Here is a 26,761-nt window from a genome sequence, read left to right as displayed (position 1 = left end):
ACCCATAGGATCGTAATATGAAAAAAAAAAAAAAATTCTGACAACGCTGTGGTTCAGGTTTGGTTGAGTTTAGGCACAAAAACCACTTGGTTAGGATTGGGAAAAGATCATGGTTTTGGTTAAAATGATAACTTGAAACATGGTTTATACTTTCTTAAAGTTATGCAACCTTTGTTGTCATGTTTAAAAAAATGTCCTGACGCGAGGTTGGAAACATGACACTTGCGGTTTGAAATGGGAAGCGAACAGTGGTCTCCTGCAGCGAAGTCCACTTTTTGCCATCTAACTATCTAGCCACTCAGCCATCCATCTAACCCTCCTCCTCCTTATAAGGCAAAATCATCTTATCAAGTCACCTTATATTGATTTCATCTTCACTGCGTCACTTCCCTGGGTCATTACTCCAGACACCAGATGGCGTAAATGTAACTATAGGTTGTATTTTGCTGACCTGAATTTTAGACCTATACTGTCGTTTTTCTTGTGAGGACGGGCTGTATGCTGTGTTACAACATTTCTTCATTAAGATGAACATGGACTAGTTTATTTTAAGTCAGTCCCACCAACACGGTCCTGCTGTGTATGCAGGATAGTTATGCATACAAAAATACACTAGCACACTAGATGTATACTAATCCGCAGTAGAAAATAGCCCCCAACAAATGAACTATTTACTCCTGTTTGAGGAACATTTGCTACAATGCTCAGCTGTTTTCTGAAATTATTTAGTGTTCGGCACTAATGGGCTTTGGGCTGAGAGCCACAGACAGGCTGGGGAAGCTGGAAACTATTGAGAGATGGATTAACGCATTTGTTGGTTTTGCTCTTTTCATGGGATTTGTGGACAATAACAGAAATATAGAATATCACCGGCCTTATCTTTTAAAGATTGTTTAAGTCCCCTTCCACTCAGAAATGTGTTTTAATTATTGTTCCTTCAGCTGGATGTTTGAGCTTCATTGTGCAGACTGATATATGTGCAGAGTTTTCAAATTCATCTGCTGAGAGTAGAAAGTTTCTCTGTGGTCACTGAAATCTGAGTTTAAAGTGTGTACCTACAAGCATGATTTGTGACATCACAACTAGTTAGATCCAGTTGTGGTCCAGTAAGCAACTTACACAAGTGTGATGTGGAAACCTGAAGCCCCCATTGCACAAATTCTGTATTATTCAATGAGGGAGAAGGAGAAGATGTCATTTCAACAATTTTAATGAGGTAAAACCATATCAGACACAAATTATTATTCCAAGCAGTGTATTTTTATATATCTTGAAACATGTCTGAAGTGGATCTTTTTGAATTTTCTTTTGTTGCCAAGACTTGCAACTAGAATAAAGATTAACAAATAAATAATAAAGCCTTTATTATTAGAATTTAAAATGCAAGCATGAGGCTTTCAATACCAGGCTGCCCTAGCAGAACATCTACCACCAGTGACAAATCTCCCAATCCTGCAGTGGAAGTGGTGGTGATTCAGTAGCGAATCACATCATTCACTCAAACTGAGCATCACACCTGCTGCGATTTCAACACACAAATCACCCGGTCTAGTTAGCAGATCAGTTTTCACTTTGGAGAGGGAAAAAAAAGACGGTAATAAGTCCATGCTGAGAGAATATCAGAGAGAGTTAAATGACTCTGTCTGGCCTCAAGGGATCACTCTGCACCAGGAAGCCCATTTCTATACAACACCCCTCATATCTCTTCTCACACTCATTTATCTGCTCGGAAAATTACAACCCTTTCAATTTAGATCTGCTTTGAAACATGTGGTGTATACAGAGGAAGTGAGAGAACAGAGGGAAGACGCAGATTAGGGCGGAAAAACTTCAGCTCAAAACGTCGCTTCAAGATAATCTTGAGGGTAACTGATGGACGGCTGGGATAAAAAGCCTGAGTGGCACTGATTCACCTTTTATTCCAAACACAGAAAGAAAAGGGAACATTTGAACATTTCACCTAATGAACATGCAAGACACATCTAAATTAATTAAGGAGAAGGGGGAAATTAATGGAGCACTTATTTCTTCAGCCATTTCTCAGCAACGTTTAGATGAAAGAGGGATGCGAGAGAGTTACTACAACAGCAGGGATGGTAAGCACAGGCAAGACTGAGGAAGAGGAAGAGTCTAATGAAAAAGCAGCAGTTCTTGAAATTTCAGTGGCTTCATCTTAACTCTCCACAGAGAGAAATGTATTTTTAGAGCACTAGCTTAGATGAAGCAGTTCAACCTCTTTTCCGCTTGTTAAGACAAGGGGCAATGGCAAAGAGAGGGAGTTGAAAATTGAAAAAATAAGAGGCTGAGTATAGAGCCAGAGAGGGCATGGGTTTTTGTTTTGTTAACTGTGTGATCTCATCATAATAAGTTTGTTTTTCAGATCAGAGGTGTCGACATCACTTTCTTGATTTAACATGCTGTCAAAACTGTTTTCTAAGGATCATAGAATAATAATAACTCAACATCATGGCAGATACTTTTTTTCCTGATAACAGAATAATTATTTCATGATATTAATGATGCAAAAAGATAATTATTTTTTTGTTGCAGGGGAGCAAGAGGAACAGTTTCTCTACACACATTTCCTCTCCAGCCTTCCGTTCAGAGAAGCAAAATAAAACAGCAAGAAAATGAGATTACTGAGGGTTTGGAATTACTATTAGTCCCAGTTTGTGCCTCTTATGTATCACCATTACATTCAAGTCACAGAGCTAAGCAATTTTACCCAGTGATCTTTGAAAAATCCAAAAGGTCATTTAACAACATGTATGGCTGTTCTGAAGGTACTTCCATAATACTCAAAGATTCTTCATACTGTCTGGATGAAAAGATATTTTTGGCACAACAAAATTTTTTTTAACCTGTTTCCCAAGTTGCGCCTTTTCCCCCATAATCCAAACAAAGATGGTAGCCAGAAAGGACCAAAAACCAGCAGGAAAAAACAAATCCAAAGCAAATCAACACACACACAGAAAAAAGATATACATTATATATTATCAGTTATAGGCAAGCCAAGTTTACTTATATAGCATATTTCATACTCAAGTGCTTTACAAAATGTGAAAGAATATAAGAACAAGAATAAGAACAATCAAAATGAAAACAAGACAAACAGAGGCAAGTAAATATAGAACAGTAAAATACTTTAGTAAAATTAATAGAAATGCATAAAATGTGCTATAAAGTAAAGGAACATTAAAAAAGCAGCATAGAGGATAAAAATGATTAAGTGCAGCCTTAAAATTCAATTAAACGCAATGGCAAACAGATGTGTCTTCAATTTAGATGTAACACTAGTCAGCATTGTCTGTAGTCTGAGATCTTTGGGTAGAGTTTGTTCCAGATGTGAGCAGCATACAAGGTAAAAGCAGCTTTAACATGTTTATGAACCACAATTAGATCAGAACCAGCTGACCTCTGGAAGGTTCATACTGTATGAAGTCATAGTAGTATATATATAATATTTTATGTTGTCATACAAAATAACATGCTGATATAATATGTGTGTTTTATAAAAAGAGCAAGGTTGGGTAGGAAATATAGTTGCAACTCGAGAAATGTGTGAAGAATCATTTTTATTGTGTAACAGACAATATTTTTTCCGCCTGGTGGCTAGATTTATGTTTAAAGATTTTGGAAATACCTTCAGAGCAGTGGTAAATGTTATTAAATACCCTTCTGGGTTTTTCAAAGATAGCTGGGTATTTATCTATCTGAGAAACAGATGCTTAAGCTCTGTGACTCAAATATAATGGTAATACATGAGAGGCACAAACAACTGGAGTTTGGATTACTAAATGAATGCAGAAATCCAGCCGGGACTTGATTGACAGAGAGGAGTGAGTAACCACTATTGGAGGACCAGTGCGGGTTGCTCTGTGTGTGTGTGTGTGTGTGTGTGTGTGTGTGTGTTTTCTATTACAGAATTCATCTGTTCAGCCATGATTCCATCTAATTGAATTTCTCTCTAACCCTCTTTCTGGCCAGAGCTGCCCCCTTTCATTCTTTCATCCCGATAATTTTATTTTCTGTTGCTCTATCCTTCCCCTCTCTCAGCTGATCCTGCAATCAACTCTGCTTTTCACAGCTGTAACTCTCCCTCCTTTCTCTGTCCCTCCCTCTCACTTCCTCCATCCCTTCTTCTCTTTGCCAGTCAGCTTTATGATGTGACGATCGATGATGTGTCCTTGACCTCGTTATGAGTCCCTCTCCTCTTCCCCACAGAAGGCTTTATTGACCCATAACTCCTCTACACTCCCTAAACCCCTTTTCCCTCTCTTTCTCTCATCCTCCGGCTTCTCTAACTCAAAAGTCTTTCACTCATTGACAAATGTCTCCTCTATTCTTCCGCCAAATCTTTTTAGCATTTTAGCATCTTTTAGTCATTGAATTCTAATAATTGTACACTCTACACATTCTGTCTTTGCTCACCTTGCTTCTTATCATTGCTGTCTCACTTTTCCCCTCCAAATTCAACTTTAAACTCTTTCACTCATACTTCTGCTACTCCCCAAACTTTCTGCCATTCTTCTTACAGTTTTTCACAGATGTCACCTGCTCATACCTTAAATTGATGTTTTTTTTAATTTCCTTTCTGCTTTACCTGCTTTCTACATTTTTCTAAAAAAAAACCCTCTCTGTACTCAAGTATCCCTTCACCTTGAGTCCCAAACCACAAAGCATGTTTGTGTGTGAGCACGCAAGCTTTCTATTATTTGGCAGAGCGGTTGCAATTAATACAAATGACTAAATATCTCAAATATCTGCTGAACGTCCACACACATTCAGATTTGTGAATATGCACATTCACATGCGGATGAATTGGCTAAGGTCCAGTGTGGCCTATGAATTCATGCCTGATGGAATATTCATTGAGTTTGACAGAGGACATAAAAAACCTTCCCCTTAATCTGACATGGGCCATTACAGTTCAATACTGACATGGGAGCCTCACTTATCTGCACGTTGAGTGTGTTTGAGTGGGTGTGTGAATTTGTTTGTGTGCATGTATTGCAACTGTACTGTACAAGTATGTGAGTATCTTGATACAGTATGGGAGTTATTGTGAAGTTATTTCTGGCAGATCTTTGTGAATCAAACAGAGGTATGATGGGTCTGAACTCAGAATAAACTCAACCATTTGAAACTTACAGCTCTGAAGGAGCTGTAGAAAAGAAATGTTCCTAATATAGCTTTCATTTCAGGCCAAGAGTGTATTGCTGTACTCGTGTGTGTGTGTGCATATGCATATGGTTATGAGTGAGACTTCACACCTTTATGTTTGTGTTTAATTTGCTGTGTGTGAGTGTGAGACTTTTCAAAGCCTGCAAGATGTGTTATGTCAGCCTGTGAGAATACACGTGTGTGTGTGTGTGTGTGTGTGTCTGGGGCATGAGGATGCGCATGTGTGTGTGAGCACAGGTTGGCTCAGTCATCAAGGTAATTAGTGTGTAAACCTCCTCGCTGTCGGTTCAAAGAGAATTAACGAGCTCTAGTTAATTAACAGTCGCCCTCTCTACTCGTTACGTGTCTGCATATTCAACACATGTGAGCTTGTGTGTGTATGTGCAACATCTGCACATCTGACTGTTTGTGAGTGTGTGTTTGTGTTTGTCCATGCCCTGCTACACTCTGGTCTGCATAATGAATTGACAGGATGCGGCTTATGCATAAACCAAAACTACAAATATGGTTGTAGGACTAGAGCCACATTTCCCTTTGGCTCTCCACACATTCTCATTTATGTTTGACATCATCTAGGTACGGAGGAGAGCTACAGTGTAACGGCTGATTCTATTATTTATTAGTTTGTTACATGCACAGCATATTGTTTAGTTCCTCTTTCCTTTGTTTAGTTAGAAGTATTTTAGGTATAGCAAAACTCAGATTGGATATCAAATTCCCACCGCTGCGAAATATTTGTTCATCCATCCACGTTGCATGCAAACAGAGTAAGGATGTCATGCATAATCCAGAGCTGACCACAGTGCATAGACCTATTGTAGATAAACAACTACATACACTTGATTGTAAAGATTCAGAACACAAAGTAAAAATAAGAATGAATGTATAATTAACATAATTAATTATCTGCACAAAATATAATTAAGGTCTTATGACTGATATAGCTTATTTAAGGTTGATAACCAATATTTTTAAGATCAATATCCACTAGCAGCGTGTGAAATTATTGATAGAGGCTGTTCAATAATTATAATTTGACTAAACAGCTTTTAGATCTTAATTGCATTAAATATGTGTTTTCTTGCCTGATTGCTTTTGTTTATTAAAAATGTCACAGTGTGGCAGCAGAGATTTATATGTTTTAATGTCTGAGAATGAGTGATAATATTTTTCCAATATTTCACAAATACTTATCACCTCTGCTGCTTTTTTTTGCAAGACTGATGACACATTAACCAGCACCACAAGTGATAGATTCTGTTTTCATCTTTCTTTACCCAACATCCCACTCCCTCTTTCTCTCTGTGTTGCTGCATGTTTACATTTGCTCAAAACAATAAGCAACAGCAGGTAGAAAAGATAGTCTTTTCTGTGTGATTGTTATGTTTTTGTGTGGAAGCAGGCAGACGTTGGACAGTTTTATGAGCCAAGTGTCAATCAAGCAGACATCCTGTTTGTAATCGCTCCCTCCAGATACCTGATATTTTCCTAATGTTGATTGAAGGGTACAACTTTGTGCGCTAATTTCCTTGCCATTTGTCCTTCACTGGTGATTTCAACCTGTGGATGCAGGCTTTTTGATGCTAGTATCTACCGTTTTAAATGTGATTATTTTCAACACCAGAAATTGGATTGTGTGATCCTCATGGGGTACTGAAAGTCTCAATTAAAAGCCAGATTTATGAAATTCTTTAAGTGGCTTAGCAGTTCTAGAGGATGGGATGACCTATTCAGCTTTTGAATGGTTAGAGAAATGCTGGCATTAAAACATAAAATATAGTCTAATTGCTTAATTAATCTACAAAACACCCAAATTAATAAGAGAATAAATGTTTGCAGAATATTTTGGCAGCGCTTTCAGGAAACATCCCCACCATACTAGACAAGCAGATATCTGGTATTCAATGTAAAATCAATATAACAGTCTAATATCACTTATCAAAATATGTCACCTCATCCTGTTTCTCATAATTTGACTGCTTATTTACTACGTAGAAATAACCGAGCTGATAAAATGTCAGTCTTCTGCTTATTACAGCTATAACCGTGATACGTAAGGTGATATTGCATTATGCTACCAAAGCACACAATGAAAACTAATATGCTTCTGTTGACACCACATGGGTATGGTCCAGACATCATATCTGGAATGCTGATCAGTCAAAGTGACCTTTGCTTCTTTTCTCTCGCTTTGCCGCCGTTTAGAAATCATGTTGTGCTAATGTTGCCAGCAAATATGTATCTGCTCTTACTTTTAGAGTGGAGTAAGTGTTGGAATTAATAAGTGAACTCGACGACTGCAAGTTTATATAAATCAAAAAATTACTGAAATGTAATTAATTTGTATTGACAGTTTTTTTATTCAAATATTGCATAATTAACACATTCACATGGCATGTAGAGATGATTGTGTGGAGTAACAATATGGATCAATGCACATTAATATCAACAGTAATTTATATATTCAAAGTGACATGTCAACTGTATGTGGCTCCACTGATGACATGTTTCATTACCTCCATTCAATTCAATGCTTAAGTTTCGTTGCCATTCTTTACTGCTGTTTTCTACTGTTTTAATTATGTTGCCACATATATTCTCTTATCCACTGCAGATGTCTTGATTTATCATTTTAAGTTTTCATGTTACAAGCGCCTTAAGTGCGAAATTTGCTGGTGAAATATCACATGAATATTTTAGGTGTTTTTATCTCATCAATTAGTATTAACATCTTGCCTAAACACTTCTTTGTCTTCACCTTTGTGTTTTATCACCGTGCTGATGAATAAAACAAGTGCAAAACTAACTACTTTGAGTAAGCGACTGAGGTGACTGGTCAGATTTCACTTAACATTTCCCCCAACAAATCTCTGAAATGTTTTTTAGAAAATCTTTTGAAACCTTCTGCTGTCGACTGTTATGCATCAAAGGCAGCGAGGAGGAGAAACAGTGAAACATGCTGACAGAAAGCATCTTGCAGAGGCTGTGTGAACAGGATAGATGTGTTAACTATTCGTTTGACAATGATATATTTACACTGGTTATTTAAATATAGAACTGTTCTAAAATTGTATTCAAGACCGGTTGCTGTAACGGAGTGATGTATGCAGTGTTGGAATGCAGTTTCCTGAGGCTATACTGAAAAGAGCAGACATCATGTTTACACAGTGTACCCATTAGGTCAAGCAGACAAGTAAAGACAAGTGTCGAGAGAGATGTGTTGAGAGACCAAGTGAGAGAGAGCCAACAACAGATGATAAAATAAAACAACTGATAAATGGGTGAATGACCAAAAGAATGAAGCCAAAGAAAGGACCAATAGGCTGTTAACCAGCATCTGTGGCAGAGTAAAATGTAAAAAAAAAAACAGAAAGAGCCTGCTAAACTCTATATGACCACAGACTGAAGTAGAAATGGAGAGACAAAGAATGCTATTTAGGGGAGAGACGGTGGACTGTTGTGGTATTTGTAGAATGTAGAAAATGATTTGGAACAGGTTGAAACTCAACTCGGGGAGGGGATGAAGCAGTATGAACGGCATTTCTTCAGCTGTTGATGAGCCAAGATGCCTTGTTACCACAACACACACACACACTTACCCAGCTTCAATGCTGATAGTGTAAATCCACACATTAGGCACAACTGCTTGCTTATGCTCACACTTGCAGGTGTGCACATACACACATACTCACATTTATAACTATGCAGCATGTATGTTGCAATGGGACCACCTCTGCAGTAAGAGCAATCCTCCCTTCACCATGCTTCTGCCCTCCTCTTTCCCTTATTTTTCCCCCCTCCCATATTTCTTAGCTCCTTCTCACCCTTCGTTCACTCTCCCCTCTCTCATTTCCCCTTTCTCTGCTTTCCCCTTTCATCCCCCTCTTTCTGCAGCCCACCCGTCTTCTTCTCCCCCTCGCTTCTCTCTTCTGTCTTTCCTCTGTCTCAGCCTCTCTCTCCATTGCTCCCTCTAGAAGCAGGTGATGTAGAAGGGTGCGCAGCAGTATCTGACTATCAGGCCTGACTCTGTGAGAGGAATGATAATCACTGTGCTGCACTGCAGAGAGAGAAAGAAGAGAGGGAGCGAGGGAGAGACAGGCAGAGAGGGAGGGAGGGAGGGAGAGGGGGCATGAGGTAGAGGAAAAGGGGGGCAAGTGCGGCAGCAGAAAAGAGGGGGCAAAATAAAGTGGGGAGGGGAGTAAATGAGAAGAGGAGGGAGAAGAGGAGAGTGGGACAAAGAGGAAAAGAGGGAGGGGAAGACAAAGAAAAAGAAATAAAAGGAAAGAAAGAAAGAATGAACAAATTAAAAAGAAAGAAAGAAAGAAAGAAAGAAAGAAAGAGTGAAAAAGGAGGATTATTGAGCACTGCTTTAGTAACATATACCTACAATATGTCATGCTCCCTCTTTCCCCTCACACAAACAGCTCCTCCACCCCCACATCTTTTCCCTGCTACATATACACTCCTGCACACACACACACACGCACACACACGCGCGCACACACACACACACACACACACACACACACACACACACACACACAAACACACACACACACACTTCTAACAACACCACCCCTATCACCACAATAGCTTGTAGTACAGCAGCCCGTGGTATGAGGGAGAGCCTTAGCCTTGTGTCTGAACGCCAGAGAACATTAACTGCAGCAGCGAGGTCATCTGATCGGCACTATGCGGTCCCCCCCTCTCTCTCTCTACTCCTCTTCACACTGCTGCAGTCTGCTGTCGGCCCCCTTGTGGTCACCACAAGAACAACCAGCCACGCTGTCTACTAGCACGCCTGTCCCGTTATACAGTTTTTGTAGCGTACTATGTATGTATGTGATTTGCTGAAGCTCGCTGGCCATAAATTACTTTCTCTTTCTGGGGGCAACTGAAGCCAAATCCTGTAGCCAGTCATTATAACAGCCCTAACTATTTACAACAGTAACTAGTTAGTGTGTGGGTGTGTGTTTTGATTGTAGGTGTGTAGATTGGTGTAGAGAGAGACAGAAAGAGAGATCGCTTCACTGCATGCGGGTCTACTGCATTGCCATCCACCACAGCTTTGTTACCATCAAGCTGTCCACTCTGGCATTGAGCTTTCTCCCTTCTCCCTGTCTCCATCTGGGCTCTCCACCCTGCAGATACACATTGAAAATCACTGACTCTATTCACAGTGTTGGGCCTTTGAAATGTTTATCCTTTTGTGCAGCCTTGGCTGTCTATAGGGGAAAAACAAAAACAGAAACAAAAGCTCATAGAGTGAGATGTGAAGCGAGGCTTACCGGACAAATGCCCACGACTCAGATTAGCTCCTTTGTTGGCGTGTGTGTGTGTGTGTGTGCTTGCGATGTTCATCGCTTTCCACTGCTAGTCCCTAAAACAGTCATCTCTTATAATATCCATGACAGCGGTCATTGTTAAGAAAGATGCAAACAGGATGGTGGTGTACAACTGGCCTTCTGTGTGCACGCGTGAGTAAGAGAGACCATACATATGTATGCCTGCTATTTAGATGGCATTTACTACCCATTCTGTGTGTATGTGTGTATGTGTGTGTGGATCATTAGACTAATAGTATGTGTGTTGGGAGCAGACTTTTCCCACCCACTGCTATTGTCCATTAAGGTTGACCAGAGGAAAGTGAACAATGGCTTCACTGTGGGGGCCAGTGTATGAAGGAGTAAAAGTGAGGATGAGACTAAAGATATGTAGTCTACACACAAGGCTGGCAGACACGCATGCACGCACGCGCACGCACACACACACACACACACACACACACACACACACAAACACAACCTCCCTGTTGAGAGTGATTAGGAGTGCTGCTGTGAACAATAGACAGAGTCAATAAAGGACCTCAGAGACATCCGGATACAAGAGCAAGGTCTCTATCCCCCCCCCCCCCCCCCCCCCTCCACCTCCACTCCCTCCCCCATGTTCTCCACATCCTTGTACACCCTCTCCTCTTTCTATATGCCATTGTTTTTTATCTCCACCAAAACTGCTCTTTCCCCTCCACTTTCCAAACTATTTCATTTATCATATCTGACCCTGCTCGCTCTATATCTTTCTCATTTTCTCTCTCTCTTTCTCTCATGAACTCTGTCTCCTTTCTGGTGCTCCCGTCTTTTGTAAAATGGGCGGATGGGTTGAGTTGACAGACTCTGACACGGCGGAGCGCCACAGCAAACTGAAATCCATCCTGTCAGTTTAGAATCAGTGTCACTCATTTTACAAGGTTAAAGATAGCTTTGCCTAATGTGCTGTCAGATACGAACAAACACGTACAACACATAGGCCTCACTAAACATAAAAAATCACAAGCAGTACAAGCACATACGTAAGCTGTAAAATACAGAGATGCGCACACACACTCACACATGGATGCTCTGCACTCCAGGAGAAGACCGTGTTAACTCGCCCACCTACATATAAATGTGACCTAAAATAGTAATACAGCATATCTGAGTATTGGGTTATTAGATATTTCTGAGTGTGTGTGTGCGTGTATGTGTGTGACTGAACCCCATCTCAGCCCTATCACCCCCGTGACAGACACAGTGCCACAGAAATGTCTTGGGGCGCCTCGTCCAATGCCTTGACAATAGTCTCAGTGTGTGTGAGTGACAGAGAGTAGCTTGGGGACACAGAGGGGGCGTTATACTGGGTAGACGACGCGTACGCACGCACAGGCACGCACACACATACACACACACACATGCACACATAAGCAGACACGCATACACATTAAAGAGGGAAGACAGTGCACTCTTTCTCTCCCTCTGCGCAATTCCTCATTCCCTCTCTCCCTGACGCAGAGAGACTCAATCATTTTCTCACACTCTGTCTCCTTTGACGCAGAGGAAAAACATAAAACAACTGCTCCCTCACTCTCACTCTCTTTCAGTGTGCGTGTGTGTGTGAGTGCGTGTGTGCGTGCCCGTGCGTGCGTGCATGAACGCAGACTGTATAATTAATATGGCTTTCATTTTCTTTGAGCTATGAAGTATGCTTTTGGTATGCAAACAGACTTCTTGCATGTGAGTGTGTGTATGTGTGTGTGTGTGTGTGTGCTGTTTGAGTGCAGAGTCAGGCCATTGAGTGGAAGGAGAAGGAAGGAGGAGTGTTAATGAGAAAGCAGGGGAGAATCCAACCTGTTCCCATCGATAACCCCACACCACACTTCAAGCATGTACGTACATTGGCTGCAGTTTTACAATCCCCTTTGAAAATTATGGTTCAGCATTAGGGTTGAGAAATGACTTCAGTGAATTCATATCCAGCAGAGTTTCAGAGAGCTGAGCCTTTGCTGAGGAGTCGGCCTGATTATTATGCGACTCCTGGCATTAAAAAAATGTTTAAAAATGCAAATTATTCCACAGCTACTGCAGTAAGATAGTTAAGCTACAGTTGAAAAAAATAATGTTTATGGCACACAAAAACTACAGGTATATAGTGCACTAATTATACTCTGTAAATATATTGGTTCACTCTACAGTATACTAATATATGTCTACTTCAGCTGATAGCCTGGGCTTACAGTGCATCATTTAGGGATAACAGGGTGAAAGAAATGTGCAAATATACAATATATACAAATATACAAAAATATTCCATGTTTGCAATCTTTGTAATTGACTTTTTATGTGAGTTCATGTGAAGACATAAAGAGTCAATTATTTTCATTACTGATTAATCTGCCAATTTTTTCTCAGTGATTCAACTGGTCTATAAAATGTCAAAAAATAGTGAAAGACGGGTATGCCCGTTAGCCTAATGGTTAACATGCATACCTCATAACCATAACTGCATAGCTTACAACAGATGTTGTACCCATCTCTCTAACCGTTTCCTGTCTCACTCCACTTTCAAACTGCCAAATAAAGAAAAACGCCCATTAAAATTTCCAAAACTCCAAATCAGATTGCTTATTTTATCAGACCAACAGCCCCAAACCCCAAGATATTCAATTTATAGTCATAGAAGACCATGAAAACCAGAAAATCTTTACTTTTGAGAAGCTGAAGAAGCCAGAGATTTTTTTTGGTATTTTGATTAAAAAATTACTTTAAGCAATATAATTGAGTATCTAAATTGTTGCCTGTTGAGTCTGTGTTGATCAGGTAATTGATTAATCGGCTAATCACTCTAAAAAAAATAAATAAATAAAAACTGCACTTATTACCTTGTTACTCTGCTGTGAAAACCATGTGTGTCCAAAATGTGGGTTTTTCATGGACTAAGCTATGAGAACTATGTATTACTGAGATAATCAAATTTTCCTTTATTTGAAAAACCTTAGAAGATCCACAGCCCCTCTATATAATATTTGCATGACTTCACGTATGTACTAAAAAGCTAAAACTTTGAATCAAGTCCTTTGCACATGAAAGTACACTAGCTAATGTCTATACAAGTTAGGACGTGCTGCGTGTAAATTGGTTTCCTAACAATCCACATCTCAGACTCACATTCTACATAAAGCCCCATATGGGAGTAGGGAATGAATTATTAAAACATTCATAATGATCATATGAGGGTAACATCACTTTGTAAAAGTCACGCAGAGCCATTTTCCTGCAGCAGCGGCTCAACATGCACATGAAAAAAACACCAGGTTCTTTGATATTCAATTAGTAGTTTAGTCAGTAATTTTAAATTCAACGTTTGATCACCCTTGAAACTTCACTTGCCGCTGCTGCTACTACTGCTTTGTGGTTGAGATTTACTGAAAATGTGGCCAACCATGGTGAGCACGCTTGACTTTTGCCTTTTAGAAAATTCAGGAAAAAAAACAAAACAAAAAAAAAGGGGTAAAAAAGAAAAAGCCATGGAGAGCGTGATGAGGTGAAATCATTGATTCAACATATTTTTGATGGAAGGCTCCCTGCAACGGCTCTGCTGGATTTAAAAGGGCCGTCGTCAGCAAAGGCCGGCATTAAGAAACACTCTTGCACATCAAATTCTAATCAAAGCCTGCTCTTTTTAACAGCCGTGAAAGCTTTCATGTTAACACGACACCGCGACCAAAGCTTTATTCACGCTTTTAAAAGAGACTGACCGGTCAATGAGCATGTGTGTGTGCCTGCGTCTGACAATACAGCATATCTGTGTCAACACACTCTATCCTCACTTCTCATCTTACCGCTGATACTGTGTGTGACTCCCACAATCATGCATAATTTGTTTGTGATCCCCACTTACACTGTGTATGCCTGTGTGAGTGAGTGAGTGAGTGTGTGTGTGTGTGTGTGTGTGTGTGTGTGTGTGTGTATGTATGCATGCACACAGGGATGCATATATTTTCCAAGCCATCTCAGGCTGTCGGCTCAGATGTGAACATTTTTTTATCCAGCCAATAAGAGGTTGCCCATTTCATCCCCATGGAAACCTGCTTGCGGCCCTAATTGGCAGATAGATTTGCATGACTTTGATTACAATATTTTTGTGCGCTTGTGTTTAAGTTTGTGTGTTATGTCTGTGGATCTGAGTAATGCTCCGTAAGAGTGTGTTGTTTTGTTTTTGTTGGTTTCATTTCCATTTTTTCTCAAGTGCTGTTAGTTGCTATCTTCATAATATCTCTATTTGTGAAACAGGAGAACAGAGCCTCTTAAATAATGCATGTCTGACTTGTACCTGTGCAGTGTTGACCCATTAAGAACCAGCTTTACTGTAATGCTGTGCAATTACTGTGCTGTATGAGGGCCGAGCCACTGATTCAGAATGCAGATGAATTCATCAAAGTTCACTTTGTTTTGGTTAGGGAGTGTCTGCATGAAGACAATTAAAAGATCATGTCATCTTACATATTATGGATGATGGTGGTGGTTAAAGTTATTCATTTGTAATATCCACAAGTGAGATTTAAAAGTGGTGTGGTGTGAGTGTGCGATTATGTAGTCTGAGAGAGTACGTGTGTGTCAAACAGGTCAAACTATTTTAATGCATCTGTTTGAAGGCACCGAGGGGGATTTCTCTCCACTGGCTTGACCTGCTAGTTCTTGTAGTTCAGCTCTACCTGTCTGTGTGTGTGTGCATACGTTAGTGTATGTGCATGTATATGTGGGTGTCTCTTAGCTGGTCTATTTTCCGACATCAACAGGGAAGTGGGGTTGAACAAGAATCAAAAACACAAACGTGTACACGCATACAAATGTGCACACATACAATGAGAGAGGTTTGGGTCAGTGGTATAATATGGAACATTGCTGCAGGCAGAGGCCTGCCCACTCAGATTTATGTAACTTCAATAGGGCAGGTAGAAAGCTCCCATTCTCTCTCTCTCTATCCTTCTCTCTCTCTCTCTCTCTCTCTCTCTCACACACACACACACACACACACGCGCACACACACACACACACACTAAAATAGCCCGAAGAGTCTGATCTAGCTTTACTCATGGAGTGGAGCTCCCTCCCCTCCTCTCCTGTCTTCTTCTAACCCTAGACCCACATACCTCATTTCTATCTTTTTCAGTCCATCTCCTCCTTCTCTACATTCTCTCCATCAGCTTCTCACCCCTAGGCGATACCTTAGAACGCATTTTCATTTTTGTAGCTTCACATCTCCCCCACCAAACTCTCAAAACCCTAACCCTTTCTCCCTAAACACTACCCACTCCCTTCTTAAGACATGGGCACTGAGCAACATTTCCTTTTCTCTTCTTCCACTCATTTTCTGCCTCTTCCTCTCCCCCTTTCTCTTCCTCTATCTCCATCTTGATCTTTCGATTTATCTATCTTCCACCAACAATTCTAAAACAGATGGCTACACTTAGCCCGGGGCAAAAACATTGGCTTTGGACTACAGCACTACCAGGGCCAGTCTTTCGCACTCACGCAAGATCTAATAAGCTGATATCCGGTGAGAAATGTGCTCTGATGCGCCAGTGGCAAAAATGCATAAACCATATTGCACAGTACAGATATTCACACTTTAGGCTTGTTCCTTGGTAGCATGCTTAATTTTATCCAATCAGAAAAATGAAAAGCAAATGTAAAGCTGACTTTAACTGCTGTCTAAAAACAGAAGGAGGAGGGGGAGAGGGAAAGCGAGAGGGTTGTTAAGAGCCATTTGTAAAATTTAAAGAAACTATTAAGTGTTATTAAAAAAAAAAAACTTTGGAACCACTAAAAACATGTTTTGAAAAAATGGAGATGGAGAGTGATGAAAAGAGATGAAACCACTTAGGGAGAACAGAGAGATCAATCAGAGGGAAGACAGACGGAGGAGTGTGTGTGTGTGTGTGTGTTTGTGTTTATGTGTGTGTGTGTGTGTGTGTGTGTGTGTGTGTGTGTGTGTGTGTTGGGGGTGGGGGGTGGATTGGGGATGGAGGGTTGGAAAGAGACACATTTTTATTGGATGAGTTACAGAGCACTGAGTTCAGAAGCAGACAGTGCAGGAGAGCAGTCTATGGAATAGTCAATGATTCATAATGATGTGCTTGGAAATAGATTTTTATTCTTGTCATCTTAGTTTTGTAAGTTTGTGCATTTAACCTCCCGAAGCAGACAATCACGCCCACTTCACGCATTGATTGGCTGGGAGTGCAAAGGTGTGAAGTTAGGCAGGATTTATCCTTCAAGCTCTCTTTTTTTTTAGTCTTCACACAACTACAAACATCACTTTTTCTGTGTACCACTGAGTAAAAACATAAAAACCATGAAAGCCTTTTAGAAGAGACTGCAAAACACAACATTATTTCTATTCAACCATACGGAACCCTTTAGAAGTGGACAGAAAAACTGTAATTATTGTACCTCAGATTGTAAGATTAAGCTCAAAGCCATGGAACAGAAAAATACACAAGAATACAGAAGACAGTTTGCAGGCAGAAACGTAAACTTATATATACAAACTTTCCAAAACAGAGTTTTACAGGGTTACAAAACGAAGATGACAGCTATAAAACTCAATTTTCAAGCAAACTTTTAGAAATAATTTAATATTCAATAGTAGTCTAACAAAAAGAAACTGATAATGTTATGACAACAATCTGGCTGGAAAGGTAAAAAGTTTAAGTCGCTTAAGTTCACGTCACTTGAATTTGATTCAGTTCGAGTTGACTCAGTCCAACTCGATTCCATACCACTTGAATTATTCAATTGAGCTGAGTTGGGCTTAGTCCAATTCAGTTCAATTCAAAAATCCATTCAAGTCAATTTAATTCATACCAACTCAATACCACTTAATGCACTGAAGATTCTTTTGTGTAGGTGGATAAAACCAGTCACAGGGCTACTAAGCTGTCTAGAATCCCTGTCTACTGTGAGAAAGAAAGCTTTTGTTTAGCAATATTGGGTAAAATTGCTCAACCCACAGACAGCCATTAAGGTAATGCTGGAAGGCAGATGAGCTGAATGCAGAGCTGTACAATGCAGAGCGGAGTCTTCAAGAAGCAAATAAAAGGAAGCATCTCAGCGAGGGGCTTGCTATGTAGGTCTTTGTGTGTGCTCGAGTGTGCGTGCGTGTGTGTCAGGGAGTTAAAAGAGTGTGTGTTTGTAAGCCTCTACGGATGTGTGTGATTCTAGGAGACAGAGTGTGCCCGGGCTTGTGCTTGTGATTCCATCCAGAGGGAATGGAAGAAGAAACTGATGTAAGAACCAGAAAACTTTTCTCCCCCGCTCGTGTGTCATCATATTTTTATCAGAGTTCGTCTGCTCACGGTGAAAAGTGTATATGCATCAGGATCTGGGAGGGTGTGTAATTATGTGCTATTATGTACACATAAGAGCGTGTTTCAGTGGGCACGTCTGCGTGTGTTAAAATCACACGTCTGACGGTGTTGGCTGCGTGTGCCCCTGCCTCAGCTTGTCGGTGTGTATGTGCATGTGTGTGTGTGTGTGTGTGAGTGTGGGAATGACATTCCCACATTCCTGTCATTTCACAGAGAGCTTGAAACAAAGGCTGAAGGGAGGAGTTGTTAACACAGTAACATTATCAGCTGAACAGCTTGTCTGTATTATCTCGTGTGGTAAACAGCCAAGACAGACAGGGGACTTCCAATCACATTCCAGCTCTGGATGACCTTGATGTGTGCGGAAACAGACAATTTCTCTCCCTCTGCCTCCTGCAATCTCATTCTGTATGATTTTCTCCTTGCTTTGTCTTTCTATATTTGTCCTGATGTCCTGAGCTTGCACACAGAACAAACACACACATCTTTGATTTTTTGTGAGGACCATCCATGGACTTTCATTCCATGACTCCTTCACCCTTTACCTCAATATATGTCCCCTTACCTTTCCCTACACTGATTTTCACTCTGATCTTAACTCAAAACATTTAAAGGAGAAAGGATGAGCAAAATGCCCCTTTTGTTGTCTCATCTTCATATCCCACTTAGGACATTTGGACTTAGATGTCTAAATGGTGACACTTGGTGAGAGCAGCACATCAGCAGCACAGTGTCAGTCCTCCACCAGTTTCTATACCTGGTGCGTTCAGCCACAGCACTGTTGTGCAAACAGAAAGATGTTGACAGGGCTCACAGCCCAATACACAATCAATGGCCCTGTTCATACCTGGCATTAAAATGTATCTTGGGTGATCCGATTGCAAGTGGACAGCTCTAAGTATAGGTGTGAATGCACTCAAGAGGTATTGCAGACGCACTGAGATCTGATTGCTCAGACCACGTTCGGAGGTGGTCTGGGCCACATATGGCTACATTCTTTTAGCAGAGTGTATGCAAATGTGTCCTGGGCCACATTGAAGGTCCTCTGCGTAAGTGGGGAGAGAGCTCAAGCTAGCTGAGAGCACCAGTGAGACAGAGAGAGAGCAGCGGTGGTCGAGCGAGCTAGAGAGTGAATGAAAAGAGTGAGCAGTAGCAGCAAGAAAGCCGATGAATGAGAGGAATAAAATCTTATTTTCTGATTGTTTCATGGCTGTTACAAATAAACACGATCACATTCCTACCCTGCACCTCTGCACAACACTGCAGAGGTGCGCTGCAACACCTGATTTGGTCTGAATACAGCCTTAGAGCTGTTCACTTGTGATCAGATCACCCAAGACGCATGTTTATGTCAGGTGTGAACAGGGCCAATGTTCCCATCAAACGACCACCCTGCTTCCAAGTGAACTCTGGAGTGGTTTCTTTGTGATGTAAATGCAAAGGGGGCCAACCACAGGATTCTGTGACAGTGGATATGTGACATCAGTAAGAATGAAACAAAACAGGGTTATAAGATTTGTCTGCTGATCATGGTAAATGTGGGGATTTTTTTCTCCACCTTTTTTAATTAAAATGTGGTAAAACTTAATACTTTCAGACAGATGAGGTCCACTTGCTCTCTTAACTACAGATGCTCATAACCAAATATTACTTTGTGGGTCCTTGAATCACCAGAGAAGCCACAAGTTGCAGTGAAATGCAGCAAGACTTGTGGTTAGTTACAAGAATACATTTTGTTTTGTTTTTCTCTAGAAGGTCCAAATAATACTACAGGATGGCAGGCCACCAAAACTCTAATGAACAAAGAACCATCACTCAGTGTGGTTTCATGTTCACAGTTTGTAAAAAGTCAGTGTGAACATGAAGTGGAACGAGTGTATCATGTTTTTACTTCGTCTAGACCAGTGGAACTGAACAGCAGGGGTGAAGGCACCTTTAAACTCACCATTCAGTTATAATGTGGTCAAGTGCAAAATCAATATTTACAGGGTAAGCATGTGCTCCACCTCCACAGCAGGAAATCTAACATAAACACACATCTGTCTCCTTTTTCCCATAATGTTCGAACCTTTCTTTGACTCCTCTTATCACCCCATGTCTTTCTCCCTGGCTCATATTACCGCTGACTCTCACCTGTCCCCTCCCCTCGCTCTTTGTCTGCAGGTCAGTAGATCAGTTTTCAGTCTGGCTCGTTGGGTGCTCCCCGCTTTGGTTAACTCGTCCTTCTCACCTCTCGCTTAACCCCACCACCTCACCTCCCCACTTACTCACCCCGTGACCATATGGCCGGCTGCACGGCCTGAGCTTGCTGTGGTTTTAATAAATACATCAGTGTGTTGGTATCATCATGACAGGGGTCACAGGTCGGTTACAGTGTGTCTGTGTAAAAGAAAGAGAGAGAGGGGGAGGGGAGAGTGTGTGTGTGTTTCTATTTGTTTCTGGTTGACAGCACCTTCACCCCTATGACCCCTAATGTACGCTGCATGTTATCAGAGGAGGCGTATGTGTGGATGCATTCGTGTGGTGTGCCTGAGAGCGCGGAGGGGTGAGTGTGAGTCTATGACAGACGCTCATCATATTTAATCCTGGAGGGATTTTGTTGAAATGAAAAGCTGCTTTTCAATTTTATAATCCAGTAGACCTAATCGCTTCACCCACGTCCATCCGCACAGTCCAATTAGATGAACAAGACTGGCCGAATGAATCCTATTCACCACAAACTCATCTCCATAGTCTGTCCTTGCTGTGTCAAAACACTGTGGCGCCCCGCGTCGTCAGAGCCCAGTGCTGACCTTCACCGTTCGTTGTAGAACAGTGCAATGCGCAAAAAACTGCGTTGTCAACCCACCTGTTTCCACTGCAGTCTTGGCCTTGTTAACGGGGGCATTGATTAGACTCTGGATGCGTGTGTGTGTGTGTGTGTGTGGAAGTGAGTGTGTGTCTGGTTCGATTCAGCCTTTGTGGCACCGCGCTCTCACCCGCCCCCACACATGCTGGGTCCAGAGAGAGAAAGTGCTCACTACAGTAAAAGAAGAAGTCACACTAGCGAAAATGCTGAGTCAATTCATTCTCAGAGGTCAGTGTAGGTAGGTAGCAGTAATGGGGTGTTTAGATTTATGCCCACACATATGGCAAAGAAAGCAGGAGAGCAAAAAAGGAACAAAGGGTGAGAGTCAAAAGGAGAGATAAAAAGAAAGAAGAAGACAGGAAGACATCAAAATAAGTTATGCACTGCCATGAGAAGAAGAGCAAAACATAAAAACCAAAGACAACATATAAGCGATGAGTTAAAAAAAACCACAATGACCTTTGTTTTTAGTAGATTGAGGACAGCAGACAGGAAAAATAGTTTTCCTGGTGGAGTGTGTTGTGCATTCGTGCGTGTGTGTGGTAGTGGTGGTAGCGGTTTAGAGGGTAGAACGAGGCCGCTTTGCCCATATTGACTGCAGTGCCATGTGACTGCTGTGATCATTAATGTGTCCTGATGCCAACGGGTATCCTGATGACCCACATCTCAGCAGTCCACTCTCACTCTCTGGCTGCCACCCAAAACAGACCTCTCTCTCTCACTTTCTCTCTCTCTCTCTCTCTCTCTCTCTCTCTCACTCACTCACTCCCCCTCCCTACTTGGAAGCACGTAGTCCAATCCTCTCCTTTACACTTTCTCCATCAACATCAGAACTGGGTATCGAAGTTCAATACTTTTTTTGGAACCGACCAAAATGTGTCAAGCACTGAAACTTTTCATTGCATGTCTGGTCAGATTTGTTGTCCTGATCACTCACTCTCTTATCAGATATTGACTGATTTAAACATAATTTAGTTAAGTTTATTGATATTTTATCAAGTTAAGTTGTTATTTTTGCTTGTGTTTAGACAAAATGTTACATTTAAGAACTTTAGCCTCTTTTGCTAAATGAAACTAAAAAGGTGTTTATATCCCTCAAAGTATTGAAAAAAGTATTTGGTGTCTGTTCTGACACTTACATTGGTATCATATTGGCAGTAATATTGAAAAATTACAGATGATACTCTGCCCTAATCAACACACTGAGCACACTCTCTGTCTTTAACTTTTTGTTTCCCTTCCTCTGACTCATACACTCTTATCCACCCACCCAACAAATTTACTTCACCTTCTTTTCATTGGCTCACACTGCCTTTTCTTTATCACTACCCCTCTCCTATCTCTCAATCCTGCACCTGCTCTTTTGACTATACATCCACTATCTCAATCTTTTACTCTCTTTTCCCTTCTTTTACTGTTCATTTCTGTATTTATTCATGTCCATTGATATGGAATATCCTTTCCCTTCCCCCTCCTTCCCTTCTCCTCAGTGAACAATTTACATTTAAAAAGATCCAATGCCGTTGACTGAGCTGTTTTATCATCTTGTTGCCTCTCTGATGCAATCATGCTTTTCATCCATGACGCCAAGTTTTTATTACTAGCCTTTTTTCATTCGTTATTTTTCTTCCTATTTGGAGCACCCTAGTTGGTCTGATGATGTTCTGACTTCAGATGAACAGATTTTAGAGTTTTCACTGACCCAATAAAGTAGCTTTGAAATCCCCCCCCCATCTCGTTTACTCCATCATCCTCGCCTCCTAACCTCCTATAATTCTCTCCCACTCTTGATCTAACGCTATTCCAAATTCTGTCAGCGTCCCAGTTCCTACATTTGGCACATACTCGTCACCTATTACTCCCTGAGTCTATATCTCACTTGCACTCACATATAAAATGCATATGGCTTCATGAAATAAGCAGTCCCTCAAGCGCAGTGATAGGCACCCACCGACACAAACCTGCTCATGTCGCCAAACTGTTTGTGTTAACAAATTCTGACGTGATCGCAGTCACGCACGAGCACCCAAAGTCTTAGACACACACACACAGGGCTATGTATGAAACCAACTGGCTGTTGGATATTTTGGGGTGGGCTGGGGTGGGGAGGGGGGGCACACTCCACTGCAGTGGAGGAGTTAATTACCCCATACGATCAATAATTCATTATGCTGTCAGTTTTATGGGTGTCTCTGTATGTGTGCTGGCATGTTTTGAGTGCACGTAAGCATGAACACCAAACTCTTCCAGTAAGCATTTTCTTTCCCTGGGAACGGCAGATTAAGAGGATTGACTCTGTAATGGATTAACCTCTGGAGTGTGTGTGAGTATGTGTGCGTGTTCCTGCGTGTGTGTTCAGCAGGATCAGTGAGCCCATGTATGAATTGATTAGCCCAAGAAGCTCCTCTCCTTCCCTTTTAATGACCACATCAGCACTTTTTCACCATGGGGAGGATAAATGTAGAGCTGTCCATCAAGGAAATGAGACACCGCCCCTTTAAGAAGGTTTAGCTGTCACTCAAATATCACTCTTGGGAGCACTCCCCATGGACTAGGGAGACCCTGCTGTGTCAGTGCGTCTACGATAATAGATGGTGCCTGTGTGTGAGTTGCTCTGTGTGTGGGTAGAAGGGTGACTGACCGCCTCTATAGCGTATTTATTTGTCAGCAGGACATCAGCTTTTAACTGCAGTTTCCTGAACATACACCAAAGCCAGCACATCCATTATCAATGCAACTGATATTGTTTACGGAATAAACATACAGTATATGCTAAATGGAAGAAAGATAACAGCTTGATAAGGGAAACAGAAACACAAAATGACCAATTACCCTGTTGGAAGCAACTATTCGCCCACTCTCTCTGTGCCCTTACTCCAACTGAACTCCTCAGGGGTTTATACACATGGTCACACACGCACGCATTCATGCATGCATACACAAGCGTACATTTGCATATTGTTCGGCTACAGTAGGGGGTTGACTCATGTCCCCTGCGTTAGATCTTGCTAAACAGAGGGCTGATGTTTGACATGGAGTGCACACACACTCTGACAGCAGGGTACCGTCACACTATTCACAGGCTTAGGATGCTGACACAGACACACGAGCGCGTGTGCATGTGTGCGCACACGCTGACAGCTACTTTGTGGAGATAAAATGGTGTTTAGACGTTAGCGACGGGGTGTGTGGTACAGTATGTCAGCAGATGCATGAATAAGAAGACATGAAGCCAGGGAAGAGGAGGAGGAGACAGAGATTAGGAGCAAGAGAGCGGACAAAGAGCGAGACCGAGAGTTGGAAAGAACTGACTTAATGTCGCTGAGTGATTCTTTAGATAGTTTAGAATAAAGAGAGAACAGACTTGAACCAACTATGTCATCCCAGTCCCTTCCCAGAATTCCTACCTGTTTGCTGTACTTGTTCCCAGTCTGGCAGCCGTACTCTGAGCACTGGTCAGATCCCAGGGACATGGCATCAGCATTGCCACTGCCCCCACTACTGCTGCTGCTGGAGCCGGCACTCCCCACACAACCCCCACTGCCCACAAAGGTGTTGGAGGGAGGCAGCTCCTGGACTGCCTGGTGCTTCTTTCCCTCAGCTGGGGGGGAATGGGGCTGTAGATTCACTGCAGGGAGAGGTGAGCTGGATTTGTAGTGCCTGGCAAGATCTGGGCTTGACTGGTGCCTCCTGCCTCCGCCCATTCGTGGGCTGCCGGGGTCACCGTCCACAGCGCAGTAGCGGGCTGCCAGGCGCTCGCTAGCACTGCTCATATCCTCATCATCGTCGTCATTGGCGTGGCGACGCAGCCCATTTACTGTGACGATACCACTGTAGAGTGATCTGTCTGACTTTCCTCCTCCTGCGGCTGCACTGCCGCCACTTCCGTTGCGTTTGTCCCGCCGAGGTTTGCGTCCACGGTCTGATCCCCCACCACGGCCTGCCTGTGGTTGAGCCCCTGGAGGACTGAAGAAATCCTCCTCTGGCTCCTTCTTACCGGCCTCATAGCCATTCTTGCCTTGAGCTCCACACTGCCGGGCTGTGACTACAAGGAGGATCACCAGGATGACCGCTGCGGCTCCAGCTAAGACACCAATAGCTACACTGAGGCGTTGTTTCCCTAATGCACGCTCACTGTCTGGGTCCCCTGCAATGTCCAGTGACAGTGGAGCCATCAGGCTTCGGGCCACCTGGGGTTAGAGAGAGAAAGAAGAAGAGCAAGAGAGAGAAAGAAAAGAAAAGGAACAAAAAGAGACAAACCATCAATGAGAAAAAAAGTCCCAAATAATGACTGAAAAAGATGACACAGTGGGTGTGAGCCACAGAAGAAACATCAAACAGCATCCTCAACTTAATTAAACTCATCACTGTGTTTTAATGGGGGGGAGGGGTGTGTGTGTGTTCCATTATTCCCAGACACACAGTGTGTCACTAAATATATAATTGCTGTTGCTTCCCAGTTGCAGCATTTCAAGTTGTGTCTGTAATCTGGTACAGGAAATGCCTAGGATTATACTGTTTAAAGCTGATTAAAAGAATAGAAGGAAACTTAAGACATTGAGGTCAGACAGTGAGATGGGGAAAAGTAGGAGAAACAGTCAATAAATGTGCAAATTAAGGCAAGAGAGATGCTATGACTGTATCCCATACACAAACACATCGACTGTCTCATCAATGAACAATGTCCCTTTTGTAAATGATAGCGTAGGCGTGGAATTGTAAAGGATTTGCTATCACCATTTTTTTTGCACTGAGAACTGAATGGTTGGTCAGATAGAAGGCTACTGTAAATATGTGTGCTGCATGAAATAATATTGAGAACAATTTTCCTTTTGTCTCTTTAGGGTCTTAAGTTTTTTGTTCTGTTAAGCACATTAGATTTTTGTTGAGAGGCAATACTAATCCATTTAGATCAATATATATTACACTTATAAAATATTGGGGGTTTTAGATAGACAACCACGATCTCCCATTATGAACACATACACAGGGATGAATGCACACACACACACACACCTCCACACACACCCACACATACATACACAAACGCTCATGCTCGTTTGTACACTAATAAAAGGATCATTACAAGAAAGTGGGTTATGCAAAAGCACAAGCATGGCCATTACTGGTTATGGAGCCTTGCTTGGCAGGAGACAATGAGGCTGTGGAGTTCTGGTCTGCAGAGCCATGCTCGTAATATGGGACAGGGTCATGAATCTGAATATAACTAATCAATACATAGCAACTATGTTGGGAAAATCATTATGCAGAGGGAACACAAACATGGAAACACACTGACATGTATGCATGCACCTACATGAGTCCACACAGAGTGTACGTTGTCTGTTAGTGAGACAACTCATTCTGCAGCCCTGACACCTTGTCTCAGAGCTCACATGACAATTCGTTTGGCCTGTCAAGGCTGGAAATTATATACTCATGTAATCCCTACTGCATTATGGATGGTAGGTAATAAGGCTTGAAGGAATGAATGGGAGAGAGACAGTGGGTGACAGTGAGAGAGAGAAGCAGAATTTGAGCCCCCATGGTTTGCAATAACCAAATAAAATAAATATAACCTGCAGTATTGGTAATGCTGCAGTGAGTGCTGCTCACACAACTGCACAGTGTAACTTGCTTATTACGTTATCCGAGGCGTATTAGGCTTACTCATATAGAGCCACATTATTCACTCTCACTTCTTGCTACCCCCAAGCTAAGAATGGGACCATGTTATATTTCATTGTTTCATCACCATCTTTCTCTGGGTTAAGTTTCATTGTTTTTGAGCGAGTTGTGTTGGTTCTATTCCATTATTTTGCCTCCACTGCTGAAGGCCTCTCCGCCAGGCTCCGCTCTCCCCTCAGCCCCATTGTTCTTCTTTTGCCTGCAGTATTCCTTTCCATTCTCATTCTGCTGGGCATCTCTCTGGCATAGCGCATCCTTGAACTGTCTGCTGTATTGTGTGTGCAAAAGAGAAGAGAAAATAGCAATGCACTGCCATATGTGCATACATGTGACGGTTCAGGTTTATGACAGCGAGT

General features: G+C 41.9%; 1 protein-coding gene across 1 annotated transcript in view; it reads right to left on the bottom strand.

Moving 5' to 3' along the window:
- pcdh7a (protocadherin 7a) overlaps positions 1-26,761 on the bottom strand; it is a 41,825-nt gene that overhangs the window by 6,703 nt on the left and 8,361 nt on the right. Inside the window, exon 3 of the mRNA XM_067584539.1 lies at positions 24,125-24,907. Coding sequence (XP_067440640.1) covers positions 24,125-24,907 — 783 coding nt within the window. The remainder of the gene's footprint in view (positions 1-24,124; positions 24,908-26,761) is intronic.

The sequence above is a fragment of the Thunnus thynnus genome, chromosome 3, assembly GCF_963924715.1.
Source record: "Thunnus thynnus chromosome 3, fThuThy2.1, whole genome shotgun sequence".
NCBI classification, from domain to species: Eukaryota; Metazoa; Chordata; class Actinopteri; order Scombriformes; family Scombridae; genus Thunnus; species Thunnus thynnus.
Note: the sequence above shows the minus strand (reverse complement) of the source record. Positions and strands in the feature narration are given on the sequence as shown.